Source organism: Saimiri boliviensis, chromosome 5, assembly GCF_048565385.1.
Source record: "Saimiri boliviensis isolate mSaiBol1 chromosome 5, mSaiBol1.pri, whole genome shotgun sequence".
Taxonomy (NCBI): domain Eukaryota; kingdom Metazoa; phylum Chordata; class Mammalia; order Primates; family Cebidae; genus Saimiri; species Saimiri boliviensis.
Window position 1 is genome coordinate 124128531 of NC_133453.1, and position 13350 is coordinate 124141880.

General features: G+C 45.2%; 1 protein-coding gene across 9 annotated transcripts in view; it reads left to right on the forward strand.

Annotated features, from left to right (window-relative positions):
• The window catches only part of MGAT5 (alpha-1,6-mannosylglycoprotein 6-beta-N-acetylglucosaminyltransferase), a 325037-nt gene that overhangs the window by 296975 nt on the left and 14712 nt on the right, over window positions 1–13350 (forward strand). For all 9 annotated transcript variants that reach the window (XM_074399900.1, XM_039479867.2, XM_039479866.2 and 6 more), the window contains one exon: window positions 1717–1791. In XM_074399900.1, coding sequence (XP_074256001.1) covers window positions 1717–1791 — 75 coding nt within the window. The remainder of the gene's footprint in view (window positions 1–1716; window positions 1792–13350) is intronic.

Genomic DNA, 13350 nt, shown 5'->3' on the forward strand with positions numbered 1-13350 from the left:
AGCCAAGGTCATGCCACTGCACTCCAGCCTGGCAACAGAGCAAGACTCTGTCTCAAAAAATAAAAGAAAAACTTTTTACATTTTGTGTTGAAGGGCTGTGTCTGGGTTAGAGAGGGAACAGTACGTTCAAAAGCTGGAGTTGACAAGGAACTAACTGAGAACGTGAAAGTCAGTTCTTCAGAGTATTTTGAGCTCTTCAGAGATGAGCTGTCTAGGAATAGAGTGACCTCTCTGTTCTTGCAGAATAGTCTGCCATAATATTACAGTATTTACGGCTTAGCCTCTTTTAGCTCTATTCAGACAGATGTAGGCCACTGTGGCCCACATTTGTCCATTTGCTCAGCATTTGAAGACAACTAAAATTTCTGAAGATCATGGTTGAAGATTTTGATGTAATGTATAATTTGACACACAAGAAAAGGGGAGAAGATGCCCTAAGACCAACTACTTGGCTGCCCACTAAGGAGTGTTATTTCTGTTAATTGTCCCATTTTCAGCAAGCTTCTGTTTTGCCTAGTTCTCCACCCTATAGACTTAAGCAAAGACTTAAGAGGTAGCTGGTGAAGGTGCCTCCCCTCCCCCCTCCCGCCGCCGTCTACCCTATTGCTGAGAGGAGCTGTTGGGCTATCTGAAGCAATAATAAGACTATATTGCTGGTGATTTTCTCCCAAGTGAAATTTCCATTTTAGATTGGTAATGCCCCTGAAAACACAGGCCTCATAGTGTAGGCAGACACTGTACAACAGAGATGAAACCCACATTTCTTCCCCTTCTCTAAGGTGTCACAGTCTTCATAAGATTGCCTCCTCTACCCTGAAGAAGCATCCTCTAGAGTTCCCTACTCCTCTCAAATAAAATCTAGGCTCTTTGATACAGAAATCTCAAGCCTTTTTTGGAAATTCAGTGAATTTTCCACCTTACCTCACCAGCTTCCGTAACACTGAACTGCAGTTGCCTGCTGTCCTTTCGCGTTAGAGAGCACACTACTTGCTCCACCAAGGATGTCTTCAGCATCTTGGCCCTCCCCAGTTTGGGCTTGCTAGACTCACAGCCTGCCTTAAAAGCCCAGAATGAGCAGAATTCTGCTTTGACCCTTTAGCTTCCCACGACCTCCTAGCTGAACTCCTTGTGACACTCTTTATTTTTGCATCCTGAATTCTTTGGGTACATGCTAATCTCCCCTACTAATGCAGACCAATGCTTTGGTCACTGTTACGGATCCTGAAACGGCTCGTTGTGTGCTTTAGAGCAGTGACCAGGCATTCATTCAACTGATGTTCACTAAGTTCCTACATGTGCCACACTAAGCCCAGCACTAGAATGCAAAGATGACCCAACAGCATGGACTCTGCCCCATGGAACTTAACTGCTAGCAAGTGGTAACTGCCACCTTTTGTTGAATGCCCACTATGTGCTAGACACTACACTAAGCACCTTTTTTCTCCCAGATAATCTTCACAGCCTAACAAACAGGAGATTTTCTTACTACCCTTTTATATGTGAGGAACCCAAGACTTAGAGATGGCAAGTAGTTTGCTTAGAGACCCATACCTACTAAGGATCAGAGTAAGATCATGACTTGCAAGTCCATAGTCAGCCCTCATGAGGCCACCTCCCGGTGTTAGCACTGTGTATTGAGTGAGTTGGTGGAGGACTGGGTAGGCAGTACAGGCTCTCTGTCCTTCTCCTTCATGGTATCATGTTCTGTTTCCACAGATTGAGCCATACATGCCATATGAATTTACATGCGAGGGGATGCTACAGAGAATCAATGCTTTCATTGAAAAACAGGTAAGCCTCAGAAGTCAGTCTGTCTTTGCTGTGTACTGCTTCCTGTTACCCCATTGGGCTCTCAAGAACAGTTAAGCGCTCACTGCGTTTCTGTGGCTATTTTCCTGTTTTGGGATTCTCTAGAAGCTGGATAATAGTAGCACTGTCATGGTCACCCAAGAGAACCCGTATTCCCTTGAAGTAGGTATGTTCCTGATGACAGTGGAAGGTGAAATGGAAACTTACAACAGGAGAGATGGGATGGTTACTGTGAAGACGCCCCTGACTGTCAGAACCTGTGCCCTGAGTGGGTTCTGAGGTTCATCAGGAAGACTTGGGAGGGGGGAGAGACAGACAGCTTTCTGTTCCTACCTCATCTTCATTTCTCACCTCAGGAAAGACTAGAATAAGCAGCTGTTTCTAACCATTCTTTTAATAATACATGTTCAGCAATTCTAAATGTTAGGACTTTTTAGAGGTTTTCAGACATCTGAAAGCAGGGCCCTTTGTCAAATGAAACCTTGTAATAAGTATATAAAACAAATAAAAAGCAGGACAAAGCTAAGGAGGTGCTGAGAGTCCCACCTTCCCCAGCAAGGCCTGGAAACTGCAGCATGTGCTCCTGGAAGTAAAGGCCAGGAAACTGTTGCTGTCATTTTATAACGTTTTCATTCCTTGGACTTCAAAAGCAACTTACAGCTAGAAATAGACAGACTCAGAACCCCTGTGGGTAGGAGAATATGAGCTCTTTGACTAGATTCCAGAAATCAGGTGCTCTTAAAGGGTAAAGCTTTTTTTTAAAGGCAATCAAGGGACCTTTACACAATAGGGGATGAGGATGGTGCAAGCTGAAAATAGAAATGCTGTGCTGAAAATCTAAGTAGGCCCAAAGTGGGCTTCAAAGGAAGACTTGGTGGTTTGAGGAGACTGAAACTCTGGCGAGCAGCCGACAGTCCTGGGTGCTGCCATTGGAGCTGGGAGCCATGGTCATGTACTTCAGGGTGTGGTGTGTCTGATACACTGAGATTTGTCAGCAGCAAGAGGACATACACTACAGCCAGGCCACGTGGATTTTACTCCTGGCACCATGTGTTTCTATTTGCATGACTTTGTCATGTTACTTGGCCTCTCTATTCCTTAGTTTCCTTATCTGTAAAACAAGGACGATGCTGATAGGACCTACTTCATAGGGCCGATGTGAGGATTGAATGAGCTAATACATACAAAGTGCTTAGAGCAGATCTTAGTGCTCAATAAATACAAACTGGTACTGTTAATTATTTATATATTATGCTATATTGTATTGTAATATACTGCTTTGTAATATAATTACTTGGTTTCATGAGAAACCATTTCAATCTTTATCTCATTCAGCCTTTATATGACACCGGAATGACAGTATCATCACAACTCTAGCAACCACATCCATACAGATTTTGTGCCAGTGCGTGCCAAACACATCATAAAATATCATCTCATTTAATTCTCACAGTAATTCCTGGAGGTGGTAGTAATAACCCCATTATTTAGCTAGTGGAAACCAAGACTCACAGTTACCAGGCTCACAGGTTGCGGAATCAAATTCGATACTGGTTTGATGTGAGGCCAAGTGTGCACCAGCAGTACTTACCAGGACCTCAGGAGATGGAAGGTGTCCAGAGCTTTACTTCCCATCCTCTTGCATCTTCAAGGGCTGCTCACCCTTCCTGCTGCTGCAGGGAGGAACTGCAGGGACTCCTTCAATTGTGGGTCTTAAGACATCACAGCTCTTGCCGCCATCGTGGTGGCTGTCTTGAGATCATACTAAGATCCCTAACAGTTGCTGTTGAAACCCTCTGCCTGTCTCCACTTCCTCTTAGGGAAAATAGTTACTCAACCACTAGGCATAAATAACTCTTGATCAGGTTTATTTCAAGGCTTTTATTTCTCCCCTGAGGCTCAGGAATCCCAGCCAGTCTTTAAATGTTATCAGGTCCTCTGTAACTCTTGCTGTGTTTCCTTTCAAACAGGAAGGTCGTGTTCCCCAAAAAGTCCTAGCTAAATGCTCCATAATGCAGAGGCTCTACCTGGCTTCACCTCTGTATCCCTAGTACCCTGCTATTTACATGGCCAGTGCGCAGTAACTTTCAGGTGACAGAAACAGTGAATGGATGAATGATCAGTGAGTGTGCTTTTTATTCCTGTGTGTCAGGAACCAGGAAGCTCATCTGGGACCTTATGATTTGGAAAACATGTTACTAAGCATAGTAATAAAACTGCAGCCCCTAACCCCCACCATGTAGGCTTTTCGGCAGAGATCTGCAGTTCACAGAAATCCCGAGTTGTTTTGTTTTGTTTGCCTGGTGGTGTTGATTCATTCCTGTACTCTGAATATTTGTTAGCTGGAGCATGCCACGAACTGTGTGGTCAGTTGGGGTGGAGGAGATCTCCAAGTCCCCATCCCTGCCCTCAAGTAGCTACAAGTTTCATGGGGAAGGCAGCCAAGCCCACAGGCAGTGCCACTGCTGTAGGTTCAGCTTAGTAATAGTGAAGTAACGGGATGCTTTGGGATCACATGGCCCAGCCTGCAGAGGGAGGACTGGGGAGAAATGCTAGAGTGTATCTGAAGGCATCTTGTAGGAGGTGAGTCCTGAAGGCAAACTGGTAGCACAGATGGAAGGCTGGACAAGTCCAGATGTAAAGGCCTGGAGGAAAAAAAAAAGGTTGTCCTGGGGAATTATAGACACTTGACTGAAGGAGAGGGATGAGGTAAGAGACCAGGCTAGAGGAGATTGCAGAATGTGAAAAGATGCTGAGGCTTAGCTGAAGAATTCCAGTTTGATTCTGGGATAATAGGAAGCTAAAGAAAGGCTTTGTCACCGGCAGAGGAGCAGTGGAACTATCAAATTGGGGCTTAGAAAAATCATTCCGGGAACCTTGTATTTGGGCATTTCTTATTAAACATTCTCCAAATGCTCCTAAGTGAGCATTAAAGGAGCCTGTTTTGAGTTTATCCCAGAGATTCTGTTGAAGCCAGAATGTTCCCCTGATGCCAGAAGGAAGATGGGAAGCCAAGACCCCATTGGTTCACAGATTGGGTTTTCTTCTTCTTTTAGATGCAGGCCCCAGTATTTTATAGGTTGGCATATTCGTTATTTTTTGCAACTAGACGAATATCGTCAAAGAGCAGCGAGGATGGAGAGGTGTTCCTGGTATGAACAGGAAAGTCTAAGCTCCGAGGAGGCACTTCCTATACCTTGAATGGTAGGAGCACTGCAGCCCTAATTAGGCTGATAACTGCCTTCAGAGTTATCCATGTGATCTGCAAGGAGAACACGGAAGCTTTTACCCCAAAAAACTTTCAGGTTGTCCATCACACTCAGCCAGTGGGCACCAGAGGGTCCCAAGTGACAGTAATTGAGGGCAGCCTGGGCTTCAGTGTACAGCTGAGTAGTCGCCAGCAGGAAACTCACCTCATACCCAACCCTCCCTGGGTGCAGGCACCCGATGAGAAACACTCCTGGATCTAGGAAAACTACTTGCTCTTTCCTGTTAATGTCTCCACTCCCTTTACTGTACTAAAAATGTTGATTCAGAGCGCATGCTCTTTTAAATCAGCTCTCTAAAAGAGATGCTGTCTCCCTCCGGCAGGGGGAAGTTCTTTGTAATCTGTTGTTCCCTATCCTGAATGCTGCTGGGCTCATTAAGGTTTTCGTTATGCGTATGTTGGGAAAGTCTGGATTAGCCTCAGGTCAGAGAGTATAGCAGGGCTTTTTTGAAGGAATGGCAATTTCAGACTGATTTATAAAAACCATACATATACTCTTGAGTCCTATTTTCTATTTTCTGTAAAGACACTGGAAATATATAGGATGGTCTCAGTCATGTTAATTTGTAAAGAGCTGTGTAATTCATGTGAAAAGCAATCTGAAGCGATGGAGGGTGAAAAATTAGAGTTAACTCCAAGGATGGCTGTGGAATCAGCTGAAGGTCCCAGGATGTCTGTTCATCAGAGCCTAAAATAAGCTCACTGCAGCGTGTTCTAGATGCAAGGATATGCCTGTTGCGAATCTGGATGGTCCAAAAGTGGGAGCAATGGTGGAGGTGACAGATTGCAAGGAAAGAGGAAGAAAGTGAAAAGAGAAGTTTGGTACTAGCTTGAGGAATGTTTACTCTTGAGAAATCAATAGCTTTTCTTTACCCAGTCATTCCTGCATCCAAAGAGACAGGGTAGGTAATGATTTAGCACCGAACCCTAGCGGCTGACTGCCTGGGTTCACAGCTTGGCTCTGCTCGCCACTGTGTTTCTGACCTTGGGCTGGTTACCCAACATCTCTGTGCTCTTTCCTTTTCTGAGAAATAGGGATAATGCAACCTACCCATCAGGCTGGTGAAGGAAAGAGTAGTTGATAATGTTTAGCACTAAGAACAATGCCTGGCCCTGTGGGTGCTCTCAAAGCCTTCACTATTTGTTGCTGCAGGAGCCCAGAAACCAACCAAGGTGTGTTTTTCAAACTGGCTCATTGACGTGTTCACTGCGGATAGGGTTACAATTCAGTGATTTTTTTTTTTCTTCAGCAAATTGGTAGTGTTACACAACTACCACCACACTCTGGCTTTGCGGCATTTTCATCACCCCAAAAAACACATTTGTCCTTGTTAGCAGTCAGTCCTTGCTCGTACCCCAGCGCTAGGAAACCACTGATCTGTTTCCTGCCTTTTTAGATTGATTATACTTTTCTGGAGATTTCTGGCTTCTTTCACTTAGCAGTATGTTTTGGGGGTTCACCTATGTTGTTAAATTGTGTCAGAACTGATTTTATGGCTGAGTAGTAGTCCATGTATGGATATATTAATACCACAATTTGTTTATCCATTCACCAATCAATGGGCTTTGGGGTTAGTTCTACATTTTGACTAATGTGGTGCTGTTGTGAACATTCACATGCGATTTGTGTGTGGACCTATGTATTTATTTCTGCTGGGTAGACTGCTAGAAGTGTGTCAATCAGGTAGGTTTTGGTTTCGGCTCTTCAAAGGTGAGCTTGTTGCTCAGTTGATTTGCATATGTAGAGATCATCCACGGAGATTGCTGCCTACAAGGAGCCTACAGTTTCACAGGCACTTTCGCTGTTTCTCTTGTGGAAACAAGATTCACACTCACTTCTGGGAAAAAACCCTCTGGGGCCATGAGTGGACACAGTTCACTTTAAGAGCAAGCACAGGCTGAGAATGGTCAGTTTCAGCCTGGCACCTGAGGTGTGCTCATCCAGTCAGTTACTCAATATTTATGGAACACTTCCTGTGCCAGGCCCTGGATTTCTCACCTGTAACACAGTTAACAAACGTGTGCTTTATCCCTCAAATAGCTGGCCGAACGGGGCCCAAACACCATTTTCATGATCCTACCTGTCCTACCAACTTTTTTTTTAAATCAATTTGTGGTTTTTCTTCCTCTAGATCCTGGCTGCAGGCATTTATGTTTGAACCTGTGTTCTTGGTTCCAGATGTGGGTTACCACCAAAATCCACTTGCAGTGAATCTCTCATGGACTTAGTAACTCTGTGAAAGAGTTGGCTGCAGTGGGTCGGATGACAGGTTTCTGGCCCCCCTTTCACATACCACTCAGCCCTCTCTGGCACTTCTGTTACTGCTCCTCTGCTTTGCTCTGAACAGGTGACCCTTCCACTGGCCCAGCCAACCAAGAGGATGCAAACAAGCCGGCCTCTCCACCTAGCACTTCTCCCAGGGAGCATTCTCCTCCTCATCTCTGGCCCTTTCTGTATTTTTATGGAGTTTTCCCCAGGCTGCTAAGTAGCCTTCTTTGCAAAGGTGGTGCTCTTTCCTCCTCTTCAGGGTTGGTTGTCTTCATTTGTTGAGAACATTGTTCCGTCTCATAAATCGGTTGGTTATTAGACTTTTCATTGGTTTATGGCTGCTGCATGGAAATTTCAGAATAGTCAAGCACGTTTAGAGAAATTTGGTGCCTGGTTGAAATACTTGTTAGGAAGGAATGCAGATGTTCTTGTGTTCTAAGCGGGCTTGTTAACCAGATTGGAAATTACTGTTTATATCTCATTCCGACTACATAGGAGCTCTTTGAGTTAGAATAGTTTCCTTTTCTACTTCTGCTACTGTCAGGATGCAAAAAAAACATTCAGTTTAGTTCAGCAACTCCTGCAATCTGTTCCCAGCAACAACTATCTGCAAAGCACCATGTGAGAGGTAAGCTAGTAACTTCTATGCAGCCTACAAAACCCAGATGGGCTTCCCTGTCTCCTGGAAGCCTTCTCTGATTGCTCCCACCACTTTCCCCTTCCCTAAAGTTAATCTTTTCCTTCTTGCCATGTGGCCTGTGCATCCTGTTTGGGCATTTGTTTTGTACTTTTCTATAATTTTTCGGTATTGGCCTCTCTTACTAGACCGCTCACTGAACCTCTGAGCCCAGGGAGGGGCGTGTACACTGCACACTGTGTCTCCTTCATGTTTGTATTTCCAACACCCATTGGGAGATTTTCCTAGTCATTTGTGAAGTACTAAATGAACGAATGAGGAAACCTTCAAAGCCAGCTTACGTGAGTGTTTCATGGGGGTTTGTTAAACAGCGGTGCCGTGTCTAGTCTCAGTCCTGTCTCTCTCCTGTGCTGTTGCACCAGCTTCCCGTCTCCCTGCTTCTGCTTCGCTCCTGCAGTCTGTTCCCAGCACTACAGGTCCTATAGCTGCTCTTCCCAGAAATTTTTAGTGTCTTTCATGTCACTTCAAGGAAAAGCTAGACCTTTCAATTAGACCCCACAGCTCTGACTTTGGGGCCCTCCTGGACCCCATCACTTCTGACCCATAATACACACACTCTGCCAAGCTGCCCAGAAGCCCCTGCTCCTCCTGGAATGTACTCCCTCCTCAGCTCCTCTGATCTAGGTGTTCCTCTGCCTGGAATGTTCCTCCCAGATGCTTGCATGGCTCACCCCTTTACTTCCTCGTGTCTTTTCCCGACTGTCACCGTTTCAGTGATGCCTTATTAGGACATCATCTCTGCCAGCAGTCTCACTTCATTCTTTTCTAGAATACTTATCACCTTTTAATGTACTATATATGTTGACTTATCTATTGTTTTTCTGTCTCCCTCACTGAATACAAGCCCTATGAAGGCAGGGGTTTGTGGTTCCTCTGGTTCATCATCCCTGCCCCCACACTCCAGGGACTAGATTGCACGTAGTCATGGTGACAGCTAACATGCACATGGTGTTTTAGTGTCAGGCACTTTTCTGAGCACGTTACACATAATAATTAATTAATAACGGGGGACTTAAGAGTCCACCAGGCAGTCTGAGCTCTGAGCTCTTTTGCTTTTGTGCCTAATAGCAAGCATTTGTTCAGTGAATGAAGGAATGAGTGCTTATGGTAAGGAGATAAGGCAAGTTGGCACTGCCTTATTAGCCTGTGCTGCAGTTGAATGAAACAGGATGTCCAGCCTTCCCTGAGCACCCAGTGGGGCTGGCACTTATGGGTGAGAAGAGGCTTTGACAGGGGCTTCCATTTCAGTTGTACCCTACAAGCAGCTGGGCCAAAAGGTGGCTCTTGCGGGTGTGGGTAAATTATCATATGTAATCAGCCAATTTAACTTATATCTCCAGACCCTTGCAGCGAAGAAGGTCAACCTTGAATTGACTTAATTGACTTAATTAAGGTCAACCTTGAATTAAAGAACTTGACATCTCAAAGTTCTTTCTTATCAGTCACCTCATTTTTCTCTCATAGAAATTAGATAAGGAGTGAAGGACAGATGGCATCATCCTCATTTTATGTGCGACAGCAGGCAGAGCTGAAGAGACATCTATGAAGTCCCACATCTGGAAGCCAGAATCTTAACCAGATCCCCAGCTTTCTCCTGCTACCTTCAGGCCTCCCTCTGTTAAATGTGATCACCTTTAGACCTTCCAGGTGGCACCAAGCTTTGAGAAGGTGCTGCTGCTGTTTTTACTATTTCTGATTCTGTTGACCCCCAAAACAGACTGCTGAGAGGATGCCAGACCATGCTCCTGGGGACCACCAGATAGGGTTTCTGCAGCTCCAGTGTTCATATGTAGGACTGAACTAAGCATGCCCATTGAAGGGGGTCTTGAGAAGGGAGGCTGCTGTAGTTTACACAGAAATGAAGAAACAGGGCACATCAGCCCTGCAGTGAAGCTTTAAGAGCACTTCCCATTGCCTAGGCCTTGCGGTGCCATCCTGCCCTGCTGGGGCTGAGGTGCAAGATGGTCATTCATCTAGGGCTACCCAGATTCTGCAGATGTCTCCCATGCAGTACCTTGGAAGCTCTGTGGGGCACAGGCAGCTCTTCCAAGGAGGGCTAACAGGAGGGAAAGGAGTGTTTATGGAGCACCTGCCATTTGCTAGCATTCTGCTCAGCTCCATGCCTTACTATCTGTTAGCGTCGCTCTCTGCAGACAAGTAGGAGAAGAAACTAGACCAGATAACGTGCCCAGAGCACCACAGTGGTGGGGCAAGGCTTCCAGTCTGCTCTTTCTGATTTGAAGCACAGTCCTTTGCCACGTCACTTCCTCCTTGTCAAACAAAGCAAGACTCTGCTCTAGCTTCAGGGTTTCATTTTGTTTTTTGAGACAGAGTCTCGCTCTGTCGCCCAGGCTGGAGTGCAGTGGCGCGATCTCGGCTCACTGCAGCCTTCGCCTCCCAGGTTCAAGCAATTCTTCTGCCTTAGCCTTCTGAGTAGCTGGGATTACAGTTATCCACCACCACACCCAGCCAATTTTTTTGTCTTTTTACTAGAGACGGGTTTTCATCATGTTTGCCAGACTGGTCTCGAACTCCTAAGCTCAGGCGATTTCCCCCGCCTCAGGCTCCCAAAGTGGTGGGATTACATTTGTGAGCCACTGTGCCCAGCCTCTGGCTTCAGTGTTACCCTTGCGTTGCTTCCTGTACCCCATGAGCCTGAGCATGAATAAGGAGCCAAGTTTCTAAAGAGTCCCCAAACTCAACAGGTACAGAGATGCTGCCCTGAGCTCTGTTTGTAGGTGTCACATAAGCAGAGATGGTCCACAGTTTTCTTACAAACCGTGAAAGCCCAAACAAGAGCTTTCAGCCTTCATGGATCTTCATTTCCCCAGCCTAATCCAGGACCAGGTCAAGCCAAATCTAACACAGAGAGAAACATTCCCACTTGGCTTCTTCTGATGTAGATGATATGATCTACAATCAGATTTCCCGGTTGTCTTATCCGTTCTGTTCAGTCACATGTTGTGGTGTATGTGAATTTAAAAATCTCTTTATTATAAAATATAAAGGCTGTAGAAGTTATCCAACTGCTCCTAAAGAATTACAGGTTGAGCGGGCTGGGCATGGTGACTCACACCTGTAATCCCAGCACTTCGGGAAGCCGAGGTGAGCGAATCACCTGAGGTTAGGAGTTCGAGATCAGCCAGCCAACATGGCAAAATTCCGTCTTTACTAAAAATAAAAAATTAGCTGGATGTGATGGCATGTACCTGTAATCCCAGGTACTCAGGAGACTGAAGCAGGAGAATTGCTTGAACCTGGGAGTCGGAGGTTGCAGTGAACTGAGATTGTACCACTGCACTCCAACCTGGACGACAGAACAAGAGTCTACCTAAAAAAATAATAATAATAAAAATTATAGATTGAGCATCCTTAATGTGAAAATCCAAAATCTGAAACTATTTGAGCACCAACATATACTACCATCAAAAATTTCACACATAAGTAATTTAACTTTGTTTAATGCATAAAAATGTTTAAAATATTGTATAAAATTACCTTTGGCCTCCATGTATAAGGTATACATGAAACATAAATGGATTTTATGTTTAGATTTGAGTCTCATCTCTAAGATAGCTTATTTTATATATATATATATATATATATATATATATATATATATATATATATGTAAATATTCCAAAATCTGAAAAAAATCAAACACTTCTCTTCCTAAGCATTTCAGATAAGGGATATTCAACCTATATAAACAAAGTTGCTTGCCTCAGCCAGTCAAAAGACACTTTACCTTTTCCAAATGCCCATGCCCCCATTAAGCTCTGATCATCAGTAACTCCATGGACCACTGTGTGCTTTCATTCTTCCTGTCTGATGACAACCATCCTGATGGGATGCACAGAATGTCAAAGGCCAACCAGCAGGTTTCCTGTCACCTAAGAAAGCAACGGCCACCAGTGATCGCTATGTCCCCATTCAGGGTCCAACAGGTCTGTGCAGCCATGCTGTCAGCCATAGTAGCGGCATTCAGACTCAACTTATCTTACCACCCATGGCTTCACAGGGGCCTGGATTATGCCCGAAATCACCATGAATGTAAGGAGTCATTTGAGGGTCTTCCTGTCCAATTTTCTGTCTTTGGTGTTGCCCAGGGCTGTGTGGGTCCTAAGACGCTCTGTTTACCCACTTATCCACGGTGCAGCATTTTCAGAAGATTAAGCTGCATCCTAATATCCCTCAATAATTCCGTGTGTTTCTTTCATCTCTGAATTATGAGACTTCCCGGGAATTCTGTTTTCAGCTGGTTAGAATCCACGTTTCAGGTTTCCTGCCAACTGTTTGGTGAAGCATTTTGCTTGTTCACCACCAAAACTGACTCAGGCTGGAGTACTTGAGTCCCCTCATGATAGGAACACATGAGTGGAGGGCAGCAGTGGGTTTGCCTGCCTTGTTGGAATCACAGTCCTAGATTTAAGGAGACTCTAAGAGAAGCTAGCATCAAGTAACCTGGCAGCAACCTGCAGGTGCCTGTCTCAGCATTTCTTCCTTCAAGGAGGTAGAAAGAAGCAATAACCCAAAGAAATCATCAGTAACATCTCCCTTTTTCTGATGAGGAAACTAAGGCTTCAGACTGTTAGATATTTTGCCTAAAGGTTGACACAGCTAGTAAAAGCAAGAGACAGGATGTGCTCTCAGGGCCAGCCGCCCACAGTGCCTGGGGTGGGTTTGGCTTTGTTCTTTCTTGTTGTCTTTTGGCTTATTAAAAGTGATACAAGGCCAGGCACGGTGACTCGTGCCTGTAATGTCAGTACTTTGGTGAGGCCAAGGTGGGCGAATCACCTGAGGTCAGGAGTTCAAGACCAGCCTGGCCAACATTGTGAAACCCTGTCTCTACTAAAAATAGAAGAATTAGCCAGGTATGGTGGTGGACACCTGTAGTTTCAGCTACTCTGATGGCTGAGGCAGGAGAATCACTTGAACCCAGGAGGCGGAAGTTGCAGTGAGCCGAGATCGTGCCACTTTACTCTAGCCTGCTGGGTGACAGAACAAGACTTCGTCTCAAAAAAAAAAAAAAAAAAAAAAAAACAAGCACAAGGTTTAAAAAAGAGAGAAATGGCAACAGTATGCCTCCTGGATGCAGCTCTGACCGACCTCTGTTCCGGTGCTACACCCACCTCTATGCCAAGGGACCCTCCTGGCAGCGTGAGGCCCTCATATTCCTGTGGTGGCATTCCACATGACAGACAAGGGAGGGGCAGAAACATTTCCTCAGGCTGCACTAGTGCTAGGAGCCCGGGGCCCTGAAATTACTGAACAACTCCTCCTCCACACAGATCTGGAAAGGAAACG